Here is a 27341-nt window from a genome sequence, read left to right on the forward strand (position 1 = left end):
GATCTTTTATGCTAGAACAATGTACGAAGAATTAATAAATGGGTCAGAGTGCTCGTTTTTTAGATACAAGCATATTTGATTCTTGGGCGGGAAAAGAATTTCTCATGATTTTCTATATAGGTTAAAGTTGTCTTCGAATTTTTTATCGCTTGAAATAAGGATTTCTAAAAAATTCCAAATAAGATTATAAGGTATGTATAATGAAATAATGACAAGAAAGGTGAAGGTCACTGGCCAAAAATATTAATGCAATGAAATGGGTTTACTGTAAAATTGCAGTTAAAACATGAATATACATTAGGGCAGATCGAGGATTACAGGGTTTAAGAATTTAGGACTGGTAAAAGAACTACATGTATATATAAAGGCCGAGCGAAACGACTGAAGAGATTGGTGGGGGTAGAGTTTGTGAAATAAACAAAGTTTTTTGTGTCCTCCTCCTTTAGGTGATCCACCACTGCTAGTTAAAACCTTATTTTATTCAATACAAAGTTAAAAGGATAAGACTGCAGGCAAACATATGAATGCCCTCTCTTTCTCGGTATAAGGTATACAATACATTTATTATTATGCACACATACATGTATAGTAAAATATATTACTTGTGCAACTGATAAAAGAGTCAGAAAATTTGAGTACATTTGTCATGATTTAGAATATGACAGTATTAGCTTTAAAATCAAAGATTGAAGTCAAATAATCACTATCACTGATTTTGACATACTTTAACATCCGAAATGGGACAAATGCGATATGCTCAAAACTCGGGTGACTTCCGCTAATATCTTGGTTCCCTTGATTTATTGCGTACTCTCGTAACCGTTATGGCCCGAATGGCTATATACAGATGTCGGTGTCCTAGTAATGTATACGACCTTTATATAAATAATCAATTGTAACGAGCGCCTGTTTTTGAATCGGAAACTGGGTGATATTACATAAATTCAATGCTAACCGATCATTTTATCTTTTAATGTAAATTAACGATCTAATACAAGCAAAAAACACGCATAGACACGTGTATGATAAGTTTTAAAAAGGGTACGTTCTAGCGATCTTTGGGTCGCTTCGGATATTGATAGGGAACCAGTTTATGAACCAGATTCAGCAGCTGGCAATGAATATTCATAAATATCGGGGCGTGCTAATGTATATGACCTATATAGTCTTGTGACTAGCCTCAGTGCCTGAATCGGAAACCGGATAATGTTCAAAGCTAACTGATCATTTCATGTGAACTTCCCATTCTCATACAAGCAAGAAACACACGTAAAACACACGTGTATGATATTTAAGAGGTACATTTTTTTCTCATATGAAGCTAGAATTGTGACACTGTGGTGGTAAACACGGGGATGATCTGCTGGATTATGTGGCGTATAACTATACATTAATGCAAATCATATGCGAATATTAAATACAGAAATTACGAGTGCAAGAAGTCGCTAACACTAATAGCGACTCAAAAAGAAAATTGTGTGCTATCAAAGACATTGAGTTGAGTTTAGCGCAATCAAAATTGAAAAGTAAAAAAGAAATAGAGAAATCTCATTTATTTCATGGTTTATAGTAGACATGCCCCCTCTTTATATTAGAGAATATATGAAAAAGTTTATTGATTACATGTTTCCCTCTGATAGCAAATCCACCTCTTTCTCAGAAATTAGTAGTGGTGTTATCAGAGAGGTTAATTACATAGATTTTCTGTGTCATACATAAATAATAAAGAGGGACTTGTAGCAAGTCTAGGTTTATAAAAGCAACTTTATTTTAATTCGAGCACTCAAAGCTTGACTCAAGTAGAAAAAAAGCACAACATTTTCATAATAACGCAGACCACATTAACGAAACAAACTGACGACTATGCAAATAACATTCGTGTGGTCCAATTTTTAAAACAAAAGGGGGTATTTCGAGAGAATTTAGAGAAAAATAATCTGAGAAAATAACAATAAATAAGATTTTTTTTTGGGGGGGGGGGGGTGGAGATCAACTTCAACATAAAGAACGTTGAACAGTGTGCTATTTCCAGCACTTATCTTTAGACCCGTACGACTTTTTTAATCACATATGATTAGACAGAACATATCAAGTACCACTCTGTGTAAGAATCAGGCAATGGGTGGCACATTATTTGTCCCAATTTAGTCATTTTTGCCTTAAATATATTTATTGCATCTAGAAAACAACCGAAAAGCAATTTAAATTTACCTGTGACGTAGATATTTTTTGACTGCTTATATAGGGAAAAAGTGCGGGGAACTTTTCCCGCTCTTTTTTTTTTTTTTTTGTTCATAGTCCATTTCAACTGAAATTGACGAATCAATACCTTAAGAAGGCAAATTTTACAAGTACTTTGATGGTTATTTCCGGAGGTTTTGTGGTACAGGTACTTGAATTATGCAATAAAATCTCTGCGTTTATTTTTATGTGCCACTATGGAAGTCTATTTCTGTCATCAAGATAAATAAAAGTCGCGAAAAATTATCTCGAAAAGTCGTGATAATTGGTGTATTTTGTCCACATAAATGACAATTTCATCTCAAACTGTCACGATAATTTTTCGCAATAGTTACGATAATTATGTCGATCGTTCGTTTTGAGCATGTTAATTATGGAGAAATTATTAATAAATATTTTCCCCCTACATTTTTAGCCTGTTGAACTTAGCCTTTTTGTCACTTTATGTTGTGACTGTTACTGACTTTAATTTGTGTAACCGACAAGTCCAAAAGTTTTAAACCAATATTATTTAAACTTGGCACAGTATAATATACATAATATGATCTGGCGGATCCAGAGTAGTGCAGGGGGTTGGCACCCCCTTTTTTTTTTGGAAAATGTATCATTTTCATGCGCAAAATTGACCCCAAAAATGGTAAATAATGCAGCACCCTTTTTCTGAGGTACGTCGACTGGCGCCCCTCCTTTTCAACGTGTCTGTATCCGGTCCTTTGTTTACAGGGTGTCTTCTAGCTATTCCAACATTTTAAAATATATATTCTGGATATTCCTACATGCAGAGAACAATGGATGTTGTTTTAGTAGGTTTTGTTGTTTTAGTAATTATTGCCTAATTAATTTTACAGGTAAATTTGGGATTCAACATTGGATTTAAACATTTTATTAGCAAAATTATAATGTGTTTTAGAGAAATGTGGGGCTATTTTTGCCAAATTTACAACTTTTTTCATAGTAATAAACGTATAAAATATAGACTTAAAATGTTGAAATATTGGAAAGAAGATAGAGACTGAAAATTAAATTCAGTTAATTAATAAACAAACGAAGAAGCCGTCCATGCCTGCACCTTGCTCCAGTACCAAGCCGATGGTAAACATGTCCCAAGAAAACGCAAATACCGAGAGATCGACTCCAGACTGACAACACTAACGATTCGTCTACAGAACCAGGAACTCACATCAGTCGTTTGCTTACACCACCATGTTGATTTACACAGTGTCATTCGGTGAGGAGAATATTGTGAAACTTTCTTCTCAGCTAATAATTTCCAAAGCATTATTTAAAAAATAAGTAATCGAAATCATCTTATAAAGATAGCAGTGATTTACCGAAAGTTCCCAAAGGCTATGTAAAAAAAATATTGATAATTCACAGTGAAATAAATTCTATAATTTCACTCTGGGACTTTCTCCCGCCAAAAGTAACAAAACGTTACAAATCTATAATTAAAAATTTATGTTGAAAATAGCAACGAATAACAGAGTTCCTCTATATGTAACTCACGTCATGTGACTCCCTGGTTTCACGACACTGGGTCCTAATATACCATTCAAATGCATGGAAACTTTGTAATTTACAAAGCGTTGAGTTCAGAATTAAAAATAAAACATTTTCCATGTAAAAATACCGATAAAGACGACAAATATATATATTTCTACATGACAAAAGTGTAAGGAGTTATCAAGGGAACCAAGGTTACAGCAGTAATCAAAAGAATGTAATCCAGGGACAATGACCAGACATGGAAAACTCACACACAACAAAGAACATAAAGTAACTAAAAAATCATACATACGAAGTAACAAAAGCAAATGAGCAACTCGGACTCGAACAATAAAATGTAGATCGGTCTTCGGATTTCAATACGTTTTATATCTAAATTCCGTTTAAGGGAAATGTAACTAGAACGAGACTTACTTGTAAACCTTATAATAAATAGGATAATCAATTGGTTATCATGAATATATACGCTACACTGCTCCATCGGATCAAATTGATACAGGGAAGATAAAGTAAACGTATAGAAAGGTCTGAAAAATTCCCAACGATGTTAGAACTCATGTCAAATTTGCGATGAACTGTCCCGCACTACCACACATCGTGTACTAAGTTACACAGCCCTAGATTAATCCTTCGAGCAGGACAGATCCGGGCAGCGAAAGCTATATTTTATATAGCCTAGCTGGCGACAAAAAAAATTACATCGCAAATTTGACAGTTCTAACATATGCTTTACTATAAGTTTACATTTTCTAGTCTATGAATTCTCTGCCTAAGAATCAGGCAAAATTTATTTTATTGCATTGTCCAAGTATTTATACCTCACGACCTCCTAAATTACCATCAAAGTATTTGTAACATTTGCCTTCTTTAAGATAGTAATTGATCAGATTCAGTTGAAAATGGCGGAAAAATTGTCCCATACTTTTTTCCTATATAAGCAGTAAAAAATATCTACGTCATTGAGCTACAAGATAAGTTTAAATAGCTTTTGGTTGTTTTCTAGATGGATTGAATATATTTGAGGCAAAAAAAATCCACATGGATATACGATTTTCTATGCTACAGTTATTGGGGAGATTAGGCACGGTGGAGGAGGTAGGACTAGCCTCCTTGTTTCTAGCTGCCGACGGGACGTTTTGTACAGGGACGGATTTTAAAGTTTCTGGTGGAATGGAGGTCAACTTCAGCATCAAAAACCCTTTGACTGGTGTGCCCTTTCCTGCACAAATTCTTAATTCATCAGATTAATTCGTAATCATCGCAACACCCGAGTCTTTCTCGAAAAATGTACTAACATATTTTTTATCATGAACAGTATGGAAGATTGATATGGAAGTCTATTTCTGTCATCGTGATAAATAAATATCGCGAAAAATATCTCAAATTATTGAAATAGACTTCCATAGAAATTGTCATTTATGTCGACCAAATACACCAATTATCACGACTTTTCGAGATAATTTTTCGCGGTTTTTATTTTTTCTTGATGACAGAAATAGACTTCCATAGATTGATGTAAAAAAAATGTTGACTTTTAATAAAACATCCTTAAACCGTCAAGTGTTTCTGAAAATTAACGTGTCTTAAGATACTCATGTGCATTATTTCGTACATGCTAAATGCAAATATGGTAAAGAAAAAGCCTGGACACATTGCATTTTAGACAAAAACTTGACCATGGAGTTCAAAATCGGAGTTTTCAAACTATATGTGGTAAGAATCGAATCATCTTGGGTGTTCTTTAAAACATAAAATCACCTCTGGTTGTCTATTTAAAATGTTCATGTTTCCAGTTGAAATCATTTAAATTAAATCCATCTGAAGGCCTGGCTGTGGTGAAAATGCTGAACATCAGCAATGCATAAAATTATTAATTTGACCTTGAGGTCAAAGTTCAAGGTAAAAATTGCCAACCATGAACTTGAGATTATCTACCTTCACACTCAATAACAAAAGCATACACCAAAAGAGAAAAAAATCAGGGCACTACAAAGAGGGGAATATTTGACTGCTGAAGTACACATTTTTGTCTGAGACCAAGGCTGTGATTCAAAAAAAGGGAAATAATTAATAATGCTCATAACACTTTATTCTAATAAATTACTAAAAACATGACATATAAAGTTATTTCAGGCAGTATTTTTAAAATGCATTAGTTTGATCTACACATAACCGGCTGACCACACTTTTGAACTACTTTAGATAAAAACACAAAGTATTATTTTTAGCACTTCAAGTAAACACATCCATTTTTTGTGCTTCAACTTGTGTAGACCAAAGACTGAATTCATTCTGATGGAAGTAAAAAATCACACAAGGTAATAAGACCTTATTTCAAACAAGAAATAATATACATTTGTGTTTTAAAACTTTCTTTTAAATGAACGTGTAATTTTAATACATCACTTATTATTATGCATTTGAAATGTAGATACATGTATGGAGACCAGTAGAAATGTATGTGAAATGACAACATATCAGTATGAGTAATTGAGAAATGTATTATGAAAGCGTAAATCAGTCTTAGCAACCACTTGTTTCCAGCAATTACTTATTTATCTAAAGACTACGATTAAAATAATTATCCCAATCTAAATTAAAATTGCACCTATCAATTGTTCCATTCACTCACTGTATGTAGGATCTAGTTTAACACTCCTGTCTACTTTCTGTTCAGATGGCCTTTTCAGAATCCTCAGGTTTTTCCCTTTGATTTATGCTTTCAAAATCATGAAAGATGAATTCTGATTGGCTGGTCAGAAAGGTCATCAGAACAGAAATTAGAATGGAGTGTTCTTAGATCCTACATGCAGTGACTGAATGGAACAACTGATAGGTCTAAATATAATAAATTTTTTTCTCGACACAGAGGTTTGGCTGAAGATAGAAAATATCCCAATGTCGTTCATTGACTATGTTTGTAAATTAAACCTGTCTATAAAGACCACTGGTTTTTATGAACACGATTTTGCTCTGCATGTGAATACCATTTAAAACAGATTTTACTGTATTCCTTTTTAGACCCTTTTGTTGAAATCCAGGGACTAGTAAGCAGAGTCAGTTCACACAAAATAGTCCAATTGTACCTTATAAAAAATTTCCAAATACAACAAATACAAGTTCATTCAGAAATACCTTTCTGTGGTTTTAATACCCATTGCAAACAATATGGCAGGGTTATAACAGTTCAGGGATGATTTTACAAGGTCAACAAAAAAAACCCCAAAATTGGCAAAATTGGAATTAAATATACAGTAAAAAAAAGGAATTGCAACAGTAAAATCTGGATTTGAAATAAATGTAGCAGAATTCCACTAAAAGGCAGAAAAAAATCATGCCTGATAACTACAAATACAGCTTCATAAAACTTTGAATCAGGACAAGTTGGAGGTAAGGTAAAACTTGTCTACACCCCATTCAGACAGGTGTTCTAAAATACAATCTCAATTTATGATTTTTTTATGAAACCCATGTCTGAGTTTGGGAGGAACTGAATACTCATTAAAATGGAAATACTGATGAGGCAAATACAAGTTGACTTATTTGAGTATGGTGCTTAATATCATAATTGTAAGATGTTCTTTTCTGCTGAAGATTTGATGGATGATAATAAGTGTCCAAACTTTGCCAAGTCTTCCCCAGCTCTACGTAAAATTTCCATGGCCTGATCACCTGAAATAGAAGTGAGGATAGATACAATAAAAATCTGCAAAAAAATACCTCTTAAGAAGGTAGACCTAGGGTAAGGGATATAACTTACAAATCATTGAATCGTTAGTGTAAAATATTTTACATCAATCTAATATAATCATCAGAGTAACTTGGACTGACTTCATTCTGTTTCAAATGAAAACTTGATAGGCTTTGATGAAACTGAATATGATACAAACATATCACTGATTTCAAGAGTTATGTCCCTTACCCTAGGTCTACCTCCTTTACCTCAGTGAGATTGATTGATTTATGAGATCCATGGCAAAATTTACCGGTACTTCATGTGATTTGGGATGAGAATGTTAGATTAATCAGACAAACCCAGCTTCTGTATACACTAGTCAATGCATTGAGCATGGTAAGCTAGCTCAGGGGTTCAAATTTGCTATCAAGAGTAATAACTATGAATTTTTCAAATTTCAAATTATAGATCTTCTTGAGAAAAATGAAAGGTCCTTAATAAAGCGTCATTTTAGGAGATTAGAAGTCAAGGACTCAAGCCAAAGAGAACTCAAAGGTCCTGGATCAGAAATTGAGGGTCCCAGAACTCAGACAACTGCTAATTTAAACCCTAGTAGCTCACAGAATTGAGAAGAGGATGAAACATGGTTAAACCAGAAGCTATATTCCTCCCGAACTTTGTTTGTGGGAGTATTAAAATATAACTGACAGTATAAGCTCACTATTGTACCAGACAGAAAAGAAAGTTTATTTAAAAGACCAGATTTACCAAATCATTTTAGGAGAAACAAAGCTCTATTATCACTTGAAAAAATTTGTGGGAAAATAAGTACATGTATCGATCTCAATTCCTGTATCTCTCAAAATACTCTGAATTTTTTACAGTATTTTTTAGATGTTGAAGAGAAAAAATAGGTTATTTATTCAATGCTATCATTTGTAAGAATTAATAGGCAGTGGTGAAAAAAAATTACGAAAGACTTTTCATGAAATCTAATTCAAAATGCTATCTGAAATGCAGAAAAGGCATTTATCTCTTTTTTAAGTCTCAGTATTGTATAAAATGTATTGCAAGTTCAACATTAAAGGGAGATAACTCACTTTTGCTCTATCATTCTAATGTAACTTTGAACTTGCTTTTCTGCATCCTCTGACAATTGAACTGTCAATTTGTCTTCAAAAAAGCACAAACTACATTTACATTTGCCAACATTGCCAAATTTGTGAGTTTTTATTTGAGCATGATTCATTATTTTACTGAACATGATTCATTATTCTTCAATTTTGCCTGATTCTTACAGATTCCAGTACTTCACAATGAAGTTGAATTATGATACTTACTGGCTGATGGTAAACAAGTCCTTTTTTCAGGTGACACAATAGGTTCCAGTTCATGCAAGGTAGATAACCCTGTCTTATCACAAATATCCAGAACTTCTTGTTCCACACTCCCAGTATTTGATTCAGGAAACATTTCATTAGCAAGTTGTAAAACTTTACGAGCCCTGTCTAAAATTTCTTCTTCCGAGTAAGGTCCATGCCCAAACTTTTCTGGATTTGTAATATCCAGAATATGATGAACTAAATGTTCCTTAGGACTTGGTGAAATCTGATGTTCATTGCTGTCTAAAACACTATCCCCGTCATAATAAAATGAGTTTGTGGGCAAAGAGCCAAACTGGGCAGTCAAGTTTGTATGTTGCATTTCCTGAAAAGTAGACTGTCTCTGATGTGGCCCATCAAAGGTAGAAATCCCAGTAGAATTTACTGGAAACTGATTGGTCAAATTAGACGTTGACCCACTAGCCGTATCTTGACTTGTCAATTGTAAGCTAGTAGTCTGGTACCCAGTATCGTGACTGGTTGAATTAGGTTGTACTACATTCTCACTTGTAAATTCCATTTCTGCAAAAGAAGTTTCTCGATTCACCAGAAGACTAGATGTTTTTATATCATCAACATCTGCAAAACGAAGATTTTTATGAACAGCAGCAGGTTCAAAGTCCATTGCAGTATCATCAAAGTTTTCTAATAGCTGTTTATGTCTATGGCGTCCAAGCGTTGAAACTTTCCGACATGATTCAGCTTTCTTGAGTTTTTCCTCATTCACTTCAGCAGGTAGTGGAGTCTTCATATCCTCATCTGAATCTTCATGTAATTCAGCTAAAAATAGATAACACAAATGAATAAGCAGAAAATAGAAAACTTGGAAGATAGGCAAGCATTATCTTATCAGATTTGTAAAATAAAAGAGCTAAATATTTACCTTGAATAAACCAAGATATGAATACATACATGTATGTTTTAACACAAAATTTTATAAATAATTAGGTTCATTAATTATGGCAACTTTGTCATTCATGTTAAATATTTTAAAAATAATAATTTTGGCAATTTTCAGTCAATGGTATCTGCTTTTTTTTATATAGTGAAAGCATTGCCATTGCAATTATGTTTTTGAATTTACAGTACACTGCACCACAATTTTTGTAGGGTGCTACTTTTGGCATATTTAAGCGGTCTGTCTAAAAACAGCACCATAATTTCTGCCCAAATATGGACTCTGGGCCAAAACACTTGACGTTCCACTAATCATCAAATTTAGAAAGGCAAAAATATTTTTATACCTTTTTGCTTCAAATTTTACATCTGCCAAAATAACTTACTTAAAAGTAATAGGTCTCAAAGATATTATCAGAGAATCACTTTAATTCTCTCTATCTATAAATAATCTGGATTAATTTGTGAATCGTTTAATTCTAAATTTAACAATAAAATTAGCCAGAACCAAAAAATAGTTTACAACAAACACATAACCTTACTGCCTGACAGAATGCAAACCATAATATCCCTCTGTCCAAAAACAAGGCATCTTTAGTTTATTAAGATGGCATTCAATTAGTGCTTAAATAGTAATGTTTTATAAATTTCATTTTTTTTTTTTTTTTTTGTATACAGCCTTCCATTAGGCTCACGCTCAGTTAGTTTTCCCGTGTGGTAAATTCATCATTTTCCTGTAAAATTATGGTTGAACATTTCTAGAAACTTTACAGGAAAGTTTTGCATTCACCTTGTGAAGGTAACGAAAAAGCATTTTCAGAAAAATAGCATGAAATAGTTTGTTGAGATTTTTTGACCATTTTTTATTTTGTTAATGAAAATTCAGTAAAGCATGCAAAAAACAGACCAAACATTATGAAGCCAACAAAAAAGTAGAGAATTGGCAATAATCACAAGTAAATTAATGTTCAAATGGTAAAATTAGGATTTTAAAATTAGGCTTTCCAATGGGTACAAACTTTATATGTATGAGGCAAGCATGAAGCCATTAATCTTTTCTTAAACAAAACAAACTGATGACAATAACATGTACATGTAGTATTTTCTTCTGAGCGTGTATCATCACCTACTTTTATTGACATATCAGTAAAGAAAAACAGTAAAACTACCTCCCTTGTCAATTTTTAAATCTAAAAATAAAATAAAAAAAAATTCATTCATGTTTCACACATTCCAAGTTTTCTATAGATATAACTTAATTTCCTTTAGGCTATTCTCCATTTAAACTTTTTCTCCACTCCCTATGGTAAAATTAAAATTTTAACATGGTTACTAAAGCTTGCAGGTTCAAAACATTAAATGTACCATCTCAAGTAGAGAAATGATTTAAATTACTTATTTCTGACGGAGAATTAATACTTCTCTTCATTTTTGGTGGCAATAAAATGGTAAAAAGAAAGGTCTCCCCCACCACCCCTCTCAGTGATTATCAAGAAAAATATCATGAGAACCAAAGATTCACTTAATAGGGCTTTAACTGTACCAGGTTGAGATTCAATAAATGATCCATCAAAAGGCGGAGACATGACAGGACATGCCAAAGCTATTGGAGAAAAACCAGGACTGTCCAGGTTTTTACTAGGAACATGTACAGATGGAGTTTTGACGGCTATTGGAGATACACCAGGGCTGTCCAGGTTCTTGTTAGAAATGGACGGAGTCTTCAGTAATACTGCTGGTTTTATTGGAGATATCTCTGGACTAACTAGTGGTTTGGCTAAATGTTCCTCTTTGATTAGAGAGCAGTCATCCTCAACAAAACTTCCATCATGTGGATTAAATAACCCTGATGATCGAACTCTAGCTGTAATAGATAAATGAACCTTTTAGCAAGCTTTACTAGTAAGCTTGTTATTTCACTTTTCATCTTTTAAGCATAGTTAACACTGTAATAAAATGTCAAATTAAAAAAAAGAAAAAAAATAAGTCTGTTTAAGGTAACTCTATTTTTTTCTGCCTACTCTAGCACATTTTATTGGTACTTTTTATGAAATGCCGCTTAACAATCATTTTTTACTTGACCACTATGAAAGTCAAGAAATTCTCCCAAATGTGTCTATATAAAATAATAAAAAAAAATTTAAATTCATCTTCCTACCTACCCCATCTTCTAATTTGATGTAACATTAAACAGACATATATTTTTTCTTGGCCTTATTGATATACAGTGAAACCTGTCTACATCAAAAGTCCTGAATATTCCAAAAATCTGTCTATACCAGATATTTTTTAAAGTCCATTGATTACAATATCCATGCACTTTGAACCTTGGTAAACTGAACCCTGTCTAAACCATACCATTTCATAGGGTTTACTTCTGATAGGTTTCGATGTATTAAGTCCTCAACATGTGACTCTCTAAAAAGGGTGCAAATTATGTACTGATATTTATGAAAATAAGATGAAATTTGAATAGGAAACAAGTGATAGTCACATTTGTTGTTGTGGCCTACTCTATTCAAGAAATAAGTCATAACTTCTAAAGGAGGTAAAGTCATAAGGGCCTACAGCCTCAACATCAACAGACTACAGAAAGATAGGATGTAAAGCATAGCCAATCTATCAATCTCTCATGGTCATAAAGTTTAGACTTCACCAAAATCTACATCAATCCAGAGGAATGATCCGAATGATATTTAACATTAACTTGAAGCACATAAAAGAAGTTATTTGAAAGGATCCGAGCACACTTTGTACTTTGCCATTTACTGATAAAGTAGATATTTTGCTGACATTTTCATTCTTTGAACTTTAAAAACCCTTGTTTATACTAAAGTCTGTGTATTTAACAATATGTAAGCAAAGAAATTAAAAAACTCAATTTTCCTCTGAGGAAGATAATTTGGACTATTTTGCTATCATATACTCTTAATCTCTTTATAGAGAACTACTGTTTTATTGACATAACCAACAGACTTAACCTAGAAAGCTAATTTCTATGGCAAAAAAAACAAAGAGACAATCATTGTGAATTTCAGTTAACAAAATATGTTAATATGTTTTGTTTAGGATATATAGGTTACATCTGTAAATGGTATTTCTCTTATATAAATGAATGCCTATTTACACATATGGTCGTATAATTACCACACCAATTTTTTTTCTCAGAAAAGATTATTACAACAATTTAATAATCTTACTACCTTGATTGATTTATATACCTGAATACTTACACATATATGTTAAACCCCAACAAACAAACAAACTTACACATATGGCCATGAACAATAGGGGAAAAGTCCAGATTATCCAGGAAATCTTGCCCAGGTGTTCTCTTGTATAAAGGGGTGTGCAAGTCTTTTACATTCTTTATTGGACTAGATGAAAACTGGCTCTGAAAGAAAAAAAATAAAGAAAATGTATTGTGAACCTCAGTAAACTGAACACCTGTCTAAACAAAACAAATTTTAAACTTGAAAAAAAAATGACTGGATTAGATAGGTTTTATCATTTTGTATTTGAATGCATTTGTTTCTTACCTGTGGATCATCTGAATATTAGCATGTTTTCTTTTTTTTTGGAGAAATTTCATCAAATTGAACAATTCTGTAAACAAACAGGACATTGAAATGTTAAATAAAATACATCTTGGCATTAAAACTTTACTGGAATATGAGCTATGGCAAGAAATAAGAGCCATCTTTCCACCATGAGACAAACTTTGGTTTTTAATGATTGATGTTAAATAACAGCCTGATTGGCATCATACTTTTTCACCTTTCTGTCAAGTGTGCAGATGATTCATTTAACTAATTAAAAGTCAATTTTGGAAATGTTCCAGAACGGAAATATAAAATTTCTGAATTTAACCGTAATAAAAATTGCAGGTGCCAGAGGGTTTTCTAGGGATGCGGCATGGCCTGAGAACCTAGCATATTTTTTTTTTATCCTAAGTAGATTTCACTTGTTTAGAATTATTTTTTAAAAAACTGTATGTTGAAATTTTCTGATGACTCAATTCAAATTTATTTCACACGAAGTTCATCATAAAATTAATTCACTCTATACTGACAGGAGAAAATAATTTGGAAAATATTTCTACTCTCAAAGATACATTCTTACCCTTGATGGAGTTTTTAAAGGTGTGGCCTCAGTTTTCTGTGGAGTTTTAGATGAAAATGCTAGAGGAGATGATACTGCATGTCCTCCATACATTCCTTCTCTATCAGAACAGCTTCTGTAATAAATATTGTAATCATACAGACAAAAAGACATAAGATTTCCAATTAAAGATATAAAAAAATTCTGCAAGCATTATTACTTGTATGCAACAGAAGGTTAGTCAATGTATAACATGGTTTGAGCAAGATCCCCTTTTTTTTTTTTTATCTCTGAGAAGTTAAATAATACCCTACCAGTGCACCAGGTCCAAGCTCTGAGTTTTGAGGAGAGTCCAGTCTGCTCATTTAATTTTGTTTCTTTGCATGTATTATAAATGATTATATCATGGATATTTCATATACTTTTTGTGAAGGTTTTTTTTTGCGTCATCTATATGTCAAGACTTTTTTCAACATAAGTGACAGACCTTGATGCTGACAGAACTTAGGCCATAAAATTAAATTCTGAGATACTCATTCCTGCACAATCCAATTTTTTTCATTTTCAAAAATCATTTAAAAAAATTTCATCTGTATCTTGTCCAGATCAGATTTATAATAGTCGTTATTTAGTAATTTCTGATTAGTAATTCAGTTTTCAATCCTAAGGTTCCAAATTGATGAAAACTGGTACAGTTGGAGCAGTAGAGACACATGAGCTTTAAAAAAAAATGATTTCAATACATTTGTTCTAGTAAAAAAATTCACCAAGCACAAACAGACGATGATAACAACAATGCTAGTTTTTCAGCATGAGTGAGTTACTGTTGGAAAAATAAGAAATAAAACTTATCCTCCACCCAAATTTCTCAAAAAAAATATTGTATGAGAATCTAAGAATTTATCATTATGGCCTTGATTTATATACAGTGAAAACAGCCAAAACTAAATCCTTTTAAAGAATGGATCTGTTTGAACAGATGTTCTGTTTATAAAAGTTAACACAGGTAAAACAGTATATCCCCCACTTCTACTGAGCAGGGGTATAAAATACATTTAAACAGATAAAAAGAGATTTTAAATGGTTTATATGTGTTTCTGGATTATTTAAGGGTCAGTCTCTGTAAGAATCAGGCAGTGAGTGAAACATGGTATTAAAAAAAACACCATTTTGAAAGTTCAATTTGACTGTTGAATCATAAGAAACAAAAAAAAATACAAAATTTTCCATATCATGTTGGTGCATATTGTTATCATTTCATTGAAATGTACAGAAAATGAATATTTCAAGGGCAGACAACTCTGTCAAAAACATAATTTTTCTAACATTCTATTGAAAAATTTCTGAGCAAATCCAGTAATTCAGAGATCAAATCATGGTCTTTCCAAATAGAGAAAGTATCATTGAGAGAAATTATATTGTCAGATTAGTGGGTTTTTGACATGCATGTTTCTGAATTTCCCATTTTGCCTGATTCTTACAAATACTTACACTTGAGGTTCACTTAAAACAGGTTTCAGTATCATAGGTAAGTATTGAAGAGGAAGGATGATAAATTACAACTTACTTCACAGGACTTAATGCAATGCCAGAGTTATCTCCCTGGAAAAATAATTTCCTTCGTAAAGAAGATGTACTCAACATCTCTTGGTTTTCTTCTGTATTCTGTTCAGGCTGCATGTATTGCCCTATAAATACACAACCATGAAACCATAATACCTTGTTAAGGGTACTAAAGCAATTTAAATTAAATTTGTTCTTGCCAACATAAAACACATTTCCAAAGTTCAAAGCACAGGAGTTCTGAAGTGCAGAAGTTTCCAAGGAACTGCACTTACAGACAGGAAAAAAAAATATGTCTCCCCAAACATAATCATGAGACCAGAGAATTTTTCCTTCCAATTTTCAAAATATGATAGAATGACTGGTTCAAAGCTAATTCTAACCTGCAAAAAGACCGCAGATTTTCTTTTAATTTGCAAAGTGCAGAATAATAATACAGTTGATTGATTTTAGTTATGAATATTCCTAGCTAATGGGACATGCAGTTTATTTTCACTACAATGGACTTCATAAGATGATTTATATAAACTGACCACACACTGCTGTTAATATGTTTGTATTTTATTTTATATTATTTTTTGCATGACCTTTTTATAAGCACAAGAACAGTTTAATTTAAAACATACATTTTAAGAAAACGGCGTTAATCTAGCAAAATATGTTTGACACCCCTTTTTAAAATTTGTTGTAATATTTTACCATTTAATATAAATATCAACAGTTTAAGTAGCAGTCATTTTAAATATTAGACAATAACCCACAAAGACACTTTGACTTCTTAATTAGAAATGGTAACCTACCCACATAACCAATCTTAGCTTTTCATAAGGTACATGTACATGTAGCTGCACTTGTAAGACAAAAATAATATAGATTTTACTTTAAACTGACAATTTGCAAGAGTTATCGTTCTTAATTTAAGTGGGAGATGAATGCATGGTTATCTAAAAAATACACATCTGTTTGCAGAAATGACTTTAGTTATGTAAAAAATATGGTACATGTTGATTGAAAAAAAAACATTGTTTGTTCCATGCGTTTATTGATCATGAATTACCATCGACTGTCTGAATTTTATATAATTATAAATCATATATATAAATATATGCTGCCAAAAATTATGATATTAAACACAATATTTACCAAAATTAATACTGTTTACTAAATAATACAAACCTAACATTCTTTATTTCAATTATATACACATTACTTGAAACTTGTCAAGCTTCCAAATTACACATACCTAAAACTTTGTAGACATCAAAATCAACAGGAAGTGACAACATAGTTTGACAGGAAGCTGTAAAAGAAAACCAGTAATAAACCATTCGGTTATATATCTTTTTATGTAATTTAAGATTTATGAAAATTATCCGTAAAACTGTGATTTTACCTGAATACTATGAAGAGTTTCAGTATTGGTAGAGCATTGTTTGCCGTATATACTTGTAGAAAATACAAAGATTTTATAAGTTAAACACTTCTGTAAATGGTGTATTTTTCTTGGTGCATTGCAGGTATAAACCTGCACTGCTACATGCATAATTCCAGTCCAGGAATCCACCTCATCTTGTTTTTTTAATATAGGGAAAACCCTTATCTTACGAATCCTCAAAATAAAATCTTTGTAATGTTTTCAGGGGATTCCCTGAATTCACTCAAACTTTTAAAGACCTAATTTGACAGTTTATAAATCTCCATATCAAAAACAAATACTGCAAATAACCTTTTTTTTTGCCTTAGATACAAAACTATACATGTACACACATTTCATTTTTTACTTTCTTCAGATAATCCCTATAGTGCAAGTTTTTTTCCTTTTGTTTTTTGTAGTTGGAATGTATACTAAGTAAAGAAATAAATGGATATTGATAAATTCATGATTTACTTTTTTTTTTTTTTTTTTTGAAAATGATGGATGATTATTGGATTTGAAATTCTTGTTGAGTAAATTCATTAGCAATACTGCTTTTAAAGTTCTTTGTTGAAAAAAAAACACCTACAATGTATTAAGTATAATATGAAATAATATCTTATTAAAAAAATGTGTTGAGAAGAGACATAGAACAAAACACACAGTTAAGTACATGTATATGTAAATAAATCTATCAGAAATCATGTGATGTGCATGCAAAAGCAATAAGTTATCATTTTGATTAATTGGTAAGTAGTCAATGACTCATGAATATCTTTAAAACATGCTAATCTCATAGATAATTGGCTTTCTCTAATTTTGCTTCAATTTTCATACCGATTGACCGTTGTGGAAAAAAATGTTCTCATCACTAGTGACTTTTTTGTTCTCATAGTTCGATTGGCTTAGAAATCAATTGTCTTGGACTCCCATCTTGAATCACCTCAATTGCCATTGTAGTTAAATGAGATAATTTTGGTGTTTTCTTACCTTAAATAAGAATTATGAAGGGACTGAGGAATATTTGAAGTGAAAAAACCTTTGAATTCCTATGGTTTCTTTTGTTTGTGATGTTTGCGTTTGTGTGACGTCAACATGTTTCCTATGAATCGGAATTATAACGTTTCGCGCGCTTTTCATTTTTGGGGTTTTTTGACGTTTTTAGGGCTTCAGAGAAACAGAATCTACACTCATAGCTTGTTGATTATGAATTTCTTGACAAGCCTCATGATCAAAACTATAAATAACTCATTATCAGTGTAGATTCTATATTTACAAATGATGTTTTATGAGTCAATGAAACATATTTCTAGCTATTATAAAGACCATGTCCCACAATTACCACACACTACTTTTATTGATGGATGTGTATTGCCTATATTTATATTCTAAATAATAAAAACTGTGTTCACCACCACTAACGCTTTGATCCAGATGTAAGAAATGTAATTTTAAGAGCTGAACTTTAATTTTCATATTTTATGTTTCATCAGCTTGTAGAAATATTGCCTGATTGCACATTTTCCACATGAAGCACTAGCATGATCAATGTTTTCACACACCAATGAAACATAACAAATGAAACATTCAATTCTTAAATGATGGATCACAAAAACAGTTAAATGGATTTTTAAGGAACCATAGCATGGTGCTAGTTTCTAACATTTTGAACCAACCTTCTTTCTTCACTTTACTGGTTCCAGGTAACTGTTTCTGTATTGAACCCTGAAGCTCTTCATGTAGACACCCTAATCTCTGTCCACCTAATAATAAACAGTACAAAGAAGATACTTTTATTCAATGGAAAGTATTTTCCATAATAATGACCAAATCTCTGGTCTAATTTAGAGCTATGCTTTGATGCATCTGCAAAAAAAAAAAACAACTCTAAAGAAGTATATTTCAAAAACAAAATATTGATAGTAAAGACTTCAAAATTCACAAGTCCATGCAAAATTTGAAGTGAATCCTGTTAAGCATTTTTAATATGCAAAACAAAGAAAACAATATTAAGAAAAATGGTTTCCATGAAAAGAGCAACAAAACATGAACCATAAATGCTACACACAGAAAATTGTACTTTACATGTTTTTTATGGAGGTAAAAAACCTAACTCTTAAAATCAGTGATATGTTTGTATCATACTCAATTTCGCCAAAGCCTATCAAGCTTTCATTTGACACAGAATGAAATCAATCCAAGTTACTCTGATGCTTACATGAGATGGATGTCAAATGCTAAATACAAACGTTCCAAAGATTTGTATCCCTTACCTTAGGTATACCTCCTTAATTTATGAAATGATTTGGTTAAGCAGGAAATTACTACCTGAAGCAGGAGTGGCGTGTGATCCTGGAGCAGGAGATGGAACAATCAGATTATTTTGGAAATAAGTATCAATAGCTCTCTGCGCTTTTTCTTCTGTCTCTTTGTCATGTCTACAATTACAACAAAATCAATTTATCTCTAGAATAAGAGCAATCATTTAACAAAATAGTGCTTATCTAGTTACTCTGAAAGTATTATTGTTCATGGGGTACAAGTTTTCATGGTTTTCGTGGGTTTGGTACACAACGAAAATTTGGTTCACAACAAAAAGGAAATTTCCCATTTGTTTGTATGATAAAGTTTTCAAACCCACTAATTCAAGAATCTACACGATTTTTTTTCCCACACCACAAAAACCGATACCCACAAAGTGCTTTTACAATATTTAAAGAATCAGTCTAATTATTTCATTCAGGCTTTAAGTTCTACAGCAGATTTTCTTGTATCTCAGAGTGTTGACCTATTTTTGTATCCTCTTTCTTTGGAAACATTTATATGTAACTACATACCAAAAAAAAGGAGTCAACCATAAAGTTTAGCTTCTATTATATACAAACAAGTTAACAACAAAAATTATAGTCTGCTACCTGCCGGAAAGGAGACAGAATTTGGACTAATTTTTATCCCGATATCAGAACAGACTTGAATTTCTGGTTTTGTGAACAGACCACCATCCAAAATAGTCATACAACATTATATAGACCCTAATTTGTAATAGTTGGACATACTGAGCTACAAGTAATGGCCTGAAGGTCAACATGTCATGTTACTCAGGGATCATATATATTCTTTCAAGAAATGGCAGCCCTCTCTCTGAGAAGTGAACAAAATAAATGTTTTCACAGAAGAAAACAGATACTTCTATTCATTGCAGATCAATGACAGGATTATCTTTTACTCGTTAGAGAAATTCTTGGGTCTTTTTGCTCGTTCCACTGCGATCCACTCATGAAACAGACTTCAAACTTATGAAAGATAACCCAATCTTTAATCTTCACTCATGTAACAACCTATTATTTTTTAGTCACAAATATAACTTTGAAAATAACATGCAGAAATTGACTAGATTATAATTCTTGACACTGGGTATTTGTGAAAGCTGATAGACTCAAAAATAAAGAAAAAAGATATACCCATGATGTGCATCTTGTTGGTGAGGCATTTCATCAATATCTGCTGGGTTCAACACTGCTATGTGTTCTATAGACCATCTAAAGGCTTTCTGAAATATAAGACAGAATAAATGGATTATCTTTTTAAAATTTTGTGCTCAGAGGATGGATAGAAAGACAGAAAAGGTGGAATCTGTTGTACATCAGCCCCAGCAATGCAGACCCCTAATAAAATCTGTCTAAATCAAACCCTGAAAAAGCAGAAAAAAAAAATGCCTTAACCAGACAGCGTTTTTATGTCCCTTTATGAATAATTTCAATGTATTTTGAACCTTGGTATTAAAGCCAAACACTAATTAAAGGAGGTAGACCTGGGAGAAGGGACATAACTTTTGAAATCAGGGAAATGTATGCATGATATTAAGTATAACCAAAGCAACTAAAACTTATATTTGAAACAGAATAAAATCAATCCAAGTTACATTGATGCTTACACGAGATTGGTGTAAACTGCTGAATACAAGCGATCCAATGATTTGTAAGAGTTATGTCCCTTACCCTAGGTCTACCTCCTTAAACCAAACAAATTTTGAAGTTCATACGAGATTTCCTCTTGACATGTTTTACAGATTTTTTTTTCAGATATTTGATTTACTGGTTCATGTATATGTACTTTTTTTTCAATTACCTAGGTCCAGGGTCAAGGAATTCATTGAGTCTTCATTGTGGGCTAATATTTTCCTCGACTGGACCATTGATTTTAAATTTGAAATGGTCCTGGACATTCCACCTTTGAAAGTAAATCTGGACCCTTGAAGTGTTTTGCAACTTTGTGCTTACCCTACCGGTGCACCTGGTCCATGCTTCCAGTTTTAAGTGGAGTCTGAGTTGCTCATTTGCTTTTGTTACTTTGTATGTATGATTTTAGTAACTTTATGTTCTTAGTTGCGTATGTGTTTTCCATGTCTGGTCTTTGTCCCTGGATTACATTCTTTTAATCACCGCTATAACCTTGGTTCCCTTGAATATTCTTACATGTATAAAATGAACTTTTTGAATTATCAAAACTATGCACGTGTTGTATAACAATAAATTTTTTACATAATGAATTTTATTGCGCTTGTAAAGTTTGAATTTAGTGCCAGTAGATTTACATAATTTTTTAAGACCACTTTTCATTTCTTCCTTGGGTGATCTCTAAATACAGGTTTGAATGTAATAAAAGTAAATTACAATTACAATGTAATCAGGGATAATTTTACGAGGTCATCAAACAAAACTGAAATTGGCAAAATCAGAAATAAATAAACAGTAAAAAAAGAATCATTTCGGTAAAATCTGCTAAGAATTTCAATTAGCAGAATTATGTTAAAAAGTGGAAAAAAATCATTCCTGTGTAAATATAGTAAATTACAATTACAAAGTAGCATTACTCCATACCAGCATGATTCTGGTCCTGTGTAGACAGTAATACATGTACCTTTTCATCAGTAGCAGGAGTAGATCCAGCCACAGAGAATACTCCTGGGCTCATAAACATATGACCCTCTAAATGTTCTACATCAAATTCGAATGGATTTTTGGGCTGCCTGAGTGGTATTTCTTTCATCACAGGACTTGCATTCTTGCCAGGTGTTCTATACATAGGGTTCATCCCAGCTGGCGTAGCAGATAAAGGAGTATAACCCTTGTGGTATGGGCTGAGTACACTTTTCAGGTAGAGTTCATTCCTCGTTCCACTTCCTGGCATCTTGTGAGCTGGGCTTGGGCTAAATTAAACACAAATCATATTAAAATAAGTAATAACTGGCTAATAAATTATTTGCTTGCTATAAACCTATTTATTTTTGTGGTTGCTAATTTTCACGGATTCTGTCAAGCGAACATATTCGCAGGTATCAATTTTCACTAAATAAAAAAAATCATTAGCCTTTTGTATTGTCAAAATCAATTTCCCAGGTACTAGTTTTGACGGCTTTCTGTCCACATGAAAATAATGAAAATAGTTACACATATTTTTACTTTGTTTATGATTATTAACATTTTCTTTGTTTCCAAGTAACAAAGTTTAAATTAATGAAATGAAAATATTTTTCATAACCATGATAGTAAAAATAAAATATCAATAATTCTTTATTTATATACATTGTAGGTTATACATGTATATGAACATGTACCATTTATTAATTTTTCAATACATTTTTTTCCAGTTTAAAATGATACTGTTCTTGTCTTTAATCAAATTTTTTTTTCTATACAGAGTATGTAAGTACATATATATAAACCCCACTGGAAGCTTACCTGGACATCATCAGAGGATGACCAAGCTTTTTACTGACTGGAGTTTTGATCCTTGGTATTGGACTACACATCATTTCTATATTGTGAAGTCCTTTACTGGGAGTCTCTATTTTGTGAAATCCTTTACTTGGAGTCTCTATGTTGTGAAATTCTTTATTAGGAGTCTCCATATTCTGTAGTCCCTTACTAGAAGGGGTATGGGTTATTTTAACTGGAGAGGACATCTCAGATTCCATACTGAAAATAATATAATGCAATTTTAAAGGCAGTGATTTTGTTCCTTGTATTAAAAGCAGCCACAACAATTCATTTTTGGGAAATTTTTGCTGTACTTGTTTAAAAATCATTAGACAAGATGGTCATAAATAACTTACCCTGAGCAATAGTGAGAAGCATAATACTGCAAATATCATATCTACCCATGATTATTAATAGGATAATCAATTGGAAAGAGTAATAACCAAAATATGATCACAAGTATCGAAAAACACCCAGATTTAACAAGTGTGCAGAACTTGTTCTGTGCAAGAGTTAAATCTCCATGTGTTCTTGGCACAAGTGATCCTATTTTGGTTATTCACAATAAAACTTCGTGTACAGCGGATTAATAATCTGTCGTAACGTTTTGTGGTGTTCTGGCGGGAGAAAGTCCGAGTGAAATTACAGAATTTATTAAACAGTGTGAAATGTCTATTTTTTTTACACAGGGAACATAATAATGCAAATTGTGACCTCACCGGTTCTGATAAAAGATTTGATATCACCCGATGCTTCATAAAGTATATTAGATGACGTGTAATCATAGGTCCTTTGAAGTTGCTGCAACCCATATTAAATATTGTTAAAAGAAAAAAAGCTGACAAGAAATAACAAGAAATCTGTGAGCGATGGCTCACTAGTGATACCCCTGTTTTCAGTCATAATTTAAGGAAAATAAACAAAGTTTTCGATAAACAGGAAGTTGTTGTCAAATTTTTCCCAAAATGAATCCCACCATCTGATATACCTAAAGGAATTCAAGTGCTGTGACAAGTATTTGCTGAGAAAACCGTGATAAAAAAAAATTGTTACGGACAAGGGTAAAACAGTATACCCCATCTCCTTTAGAGCTGGGGTATAAAAAATTTTTGATTGTTATTGTTCTAGTACACTGGAGTTTCTGTTATCATGATGACAAATTTTGACTGAAAATTAAAACAATTATTACCTTCACTTCATTCAATATCATACTTCCATAGCTTTATAATTCTTCTCATTTCATTCTGCACTACATGTACATGCAATTTCTTTTATTATCATATTTACCTACAACAAGAATGACAATTACAAAATATCAAAATAATATTTGAACATGACCACAGGTCCAGGACCCTATAAATTTCTGACCTAGGATGCGGACCTTTAGCTCTTCTTTTTCATGGACACTTCATTGAGGACTTCTGATTTTCCTCAGAAAATGGACCATTGCAATGAAACTTGGAGAAGTTCAAGACTGTCCACTCTACAAAGAAAAGTTCAACCCCTATTGCAATTTGACCTTCAAAAGATATACAAGTACATGTACTTTAAAAATCCTAAAAAATCTGAGCTTTTCATGTACTTGCCGACCTTAAAAAGCCAACGACTGTACACTTGTATGCACTGTACCTCTTTATAGAGGAAGTTATCCTTTAGGCGCGTCACATGTCCTGTGATCATGACAACTTCAAATTTTGATTTGATATTTAGTTATTTTTCACATGGGTAGATAAACTGTAGCAATCAGACTAAGGTGCTATAACATCCCATAAAAAACTTTCGGGATACAAATTGTATATTTTCAGTCCACATGTATTCCTATTATCTCCAAAAAAAAATCCCAAAAAACTAGCATTTCTAACAATTTAAAGCAAAATGTAGTTTTTTATTGTATCATTAATCTAACATACATGTAACATGTACAAATGTACATGTACTTCATTATTTAAGACGCACAGTATTTCTTTTGGTTTTTTTTCTGGATTTCGTTTTTGATGGAAGTTTTTTTGTTTATATGTTGTCCTTGGATTTTGATTTCTTGTTTTAATGATTTTGTCTCTTTTCATTATATTTTGATTTGATTTTTTAGATAGTTTTTAATACTCTGTTTACCTTAATAAAAGAACAGTTCTCCATCAATAATATTAGGAAACATCAAATGGTTTTCTTCACACAGGAAAACTATTGGGAATCAACCTAGGTCATATAGGCAGTTAAAACATGCATGGTTATCGGACTGATGTGGTTTAATGTCCTATGGCAGATATTTGAAGAATTTCATAAGGAGAAAATTTGACCAATCAAACGCACACTGCTTTGTACTACATGAAGTTAGACATACTGGAAGGTTACATACATTTGTATAGCCCCCCCCCCCCCCACTTTTAGTATAAGGGATTCGGCCCGTTTTTTTTAAAGGGCATGCAGTACTTCAGCATGGAAGTACTGAATGCAAGAGATTTCTTAAATTTGACCGGGTCCAAAATTAAGGCTATCATTTTTTCAATGTATGCTGGACTCGTGAGAATTACTGATCCAGATTTACAGTAGTACTATACAGTATGGTCAGTTCTGAAAATTTGGTCTCATATTGTTGAAATAAATCTGTCTTGTGGCAGTCAAGTAATTTAAATGTGCATAAGTGTATTTTTGTCATCAAAACCAGTAACCATAGTAACATACTGAACAAAATATTACTGAGTTTTAGTACAAATCAGGGGTGTCTTTCAAAAACTGACAGCCAAAATTTTGGATGCATGGAAGAGTTGGGAAATCTAGGTAAAAGTAATACCATCCTTTTGAATTCATGCAAAATTAGGTATTTGAAAATCAGCAGGCTGATGCTAAGGAGAGTACCTTATACTGCAGGGGACTGAAACATTCTGAATACCTTTCCCCGTTTAAATTACACTTGTTCACCTTCACACATTTTACATCTGTCTACATGTATGTATAAATATTTACATTTAATCAATACATGTAAATTCACCAATTTTCGGCTATTAATTTCTAGTTCAACAAATTTAGACTGGCTCAATTTTGTATATGAAACTGTGTGCCTACATGCAACAGTTTATTGTCCCCTTTCTTGTGCAAGCTCAGAAGCAATAGCCCACAGGCAGGAAAGTCCCCAAACTAGGACCTTTCATTTTTATTATGAACCAACCAGTTGTCAAGCTATCAATACAGCAAACTTGGCAAAAAAGCAGTGACTACAAACTAAAAGTCTATGGTGTGACCTTGATTGTCCCCATGACCTCCCATTGAGCATGCTCCCCCAAGACCACCAATGCAGAATTTATCTATAAGAATATTTTAGAGAACCAAGATATGAGCAGAAATCAAAAGATTATGTTCCTAGATAAAGACTAGACTGGAAAAATTGATTGACACAAATAAGAACATAAAGTAACTAAAATTACCCGTACAAAATAACAATTTAACTCCACCAAGAAATGGGACATCAACCAGGTGCACCAGAAGAGTAAAATTCCTCTGCTTTTCAAGTACGCTCATAAAATGTCATGTGCAGATTTTATTACTTTTGTTGGTGGGGCCTTTCAGAGGTTGCTACATTTTGTAAATAGATTTGTTTACACAAGTTATTGAAGACTTTCACATGACCACTGTAATTATTTGTTAGTTATAAAAAGGTTTTATGATGGTGCACTTGAAGTGTTTCACCATATCTCTTCCTTTTTCTAATGTGTGGGGTGACTAAAGAGGTAAGGAAAACTATGAAATGGTGAACGTACCAATGTAACCCTGTCCAGGAGGAAATTCTAATAAGTTTTAGCAAGGTACAAAAATTCTATATATATTTTACAAGCCCTGGCATAACATATGAGTTGTGAAATGAAAACTCCACACCCAAGTGCTGACAGGATGTTGCCACAGAAGAAAAGAAAGTTACAATACTGCAGCCCTTTTCATAAAAAAAATCATAAGAGTAAAATTAGTCGTAAGTTGTGATGTCACAATACTTAACTCTATTATGACATCATAACTTACAACTAATTTTACACTTACGATTTTTTTGTGAAACGGACTGCAGATTGAGAAGTCACTGTGTTTTTTGTATAGTTTGGTCATGGGTTTTCTTTTTCCATCTCTAACGTAGGTGATTCCCTATAGTGTCCTTCATCTTAAATTTATTGGGATAGGTCCTTGAATCTTCATGTATACAGCAGAAACTGGGATCAATGTACAAATGTATCTACCTAAACCATGTTCCTTCTTTTAGATCACATTGGCAATAAAGAAGTACCATAATTGTTTTTAAGCTTTTGAATTTCACGCTGTTCTCTCTTTAAACTGACACATCAATATCAAAACAAAAAACTGAAGGGTTGAATTTGGAAGGTCAGCTGTAAATTCTTCACGCCCTGGACTTTACAGACGAATAAATCAATATTGTCTTACTGACAATGATTATGAATGTTCGATTAATTTCAATGGCAATAATGACTTTGTCTTCTAAATGTCTCACATATCTCTTCGGCTAAGTATTAGTTTACGTTGGCTACGTAAAACAAAGTTCTCCCACTTTTGAAGGCTTTTTTGAATCGTATTCGTAACATTTTTAACTACGGACGTGTGGCTGAGCTCGGAAATGGAATATTTATCCATCGAATTTTACAGGATTTGAAAACTAACTCTAATGTATTTGTGACAGTATACCAGTTTTTATGGGGTTTTTTTCAAGACGTAAACATGACAGGAACAGGCTTGTCGTGTAAACAAATAGGAATTTAAATACCCGCCCTCACCTGAACCAATACAGAACACTTCCGGTTTAGATA

At 32.5% G+C, this 27341-nt stretch overlaps 1 protein-coding gene across 5 annotated transcripts; it reads right to left on the reverse strand.

Annotated features, from left to right (window-relative positions):
- Positions 1-5814: 5814 nt before the first annotated feature.
- LOC148610746 (uncharacterized) lies at positions 5815-27330 on the reverse strand. 5 transcript variants are annotated; one of them, XM_088596080.1, is made up of 14 exons: positions 27309-27330; positions 23729-23826; positions 22522-22758; positions 21701-21989; positions 20242-20330; positions 19109-19218; positions 18457-18543; positions 16610-16666; positions 15371-15491; positions 13825-13939; positions 12973-13096; positions 11246-11566; positions 8764-9585; positions 5815-7419 (listed from the first exon to the last, which is right to left on the reverse strand). In XM_088596080.1, exons 3-14 carry the CDS (start codon positions 22755-22757, stop codon positions 7310-7312), a joined length of 2481 nt encoding a protein of 826 aa, XP_088452206.1. In that variant the 5' UTR covers position 22758; positions 23729-23826; positions 27309-27330; the 3' UTR covers positions 5815-7309. The 5 variants fall into 5 exon arrangements, with proteins under 5 accessions (XP_088452206.1, XP_088452205.1, XP_088452204.1 ...); XM_088596079.1 differs by having other exon boundaries at positions 27220-27314; XM_088596078.1 differs by lacking the exon at positions 27309-27330 and adding an exon at positions 26760-27280.
- Positions 27331-27341: the final 11 nt, after the last annotated feature.

This window comes from Perna viridis, chromosome 8 (genome assembly GCF_037379345.1).
Source record: "Perna viridis isolate PV_CMFRI_1.1 ecotype Kerala chromosome 8, ASM3737934v1, whole genome shotgun sequence".
NCBI lineage: Eukaryota > Metazoa > Mollusca > Bivalvia > Mytilida > Mytilidae > Perna > Perna viridis.

Excerpts from the sequence above, each read along its gene's own strand:
- LOC148610746 (XM_088596080.1), bottom strand. The coding sequence starts at position 22,757 with ATGGAATCTGAGATGTCCTCTCCAGTTAAAATAACCCATACCCCTTCT. Across the intron at positions 21,990-22,521 it reads CATCCTCTGATGATGTCCAG|CCCAAGCCCAGCTCACAAGA; the intron begins GTAAGCTTCCAG and ends TGTTTAATTTAG. Across the intron at positions 11,567-12,972 it reads TATTGTTCATGGCCATATGT|CTAGAGTTCGATCATCAGGG; the intron begins GTAAGTTTGTTT and ends TATCTATTACAG.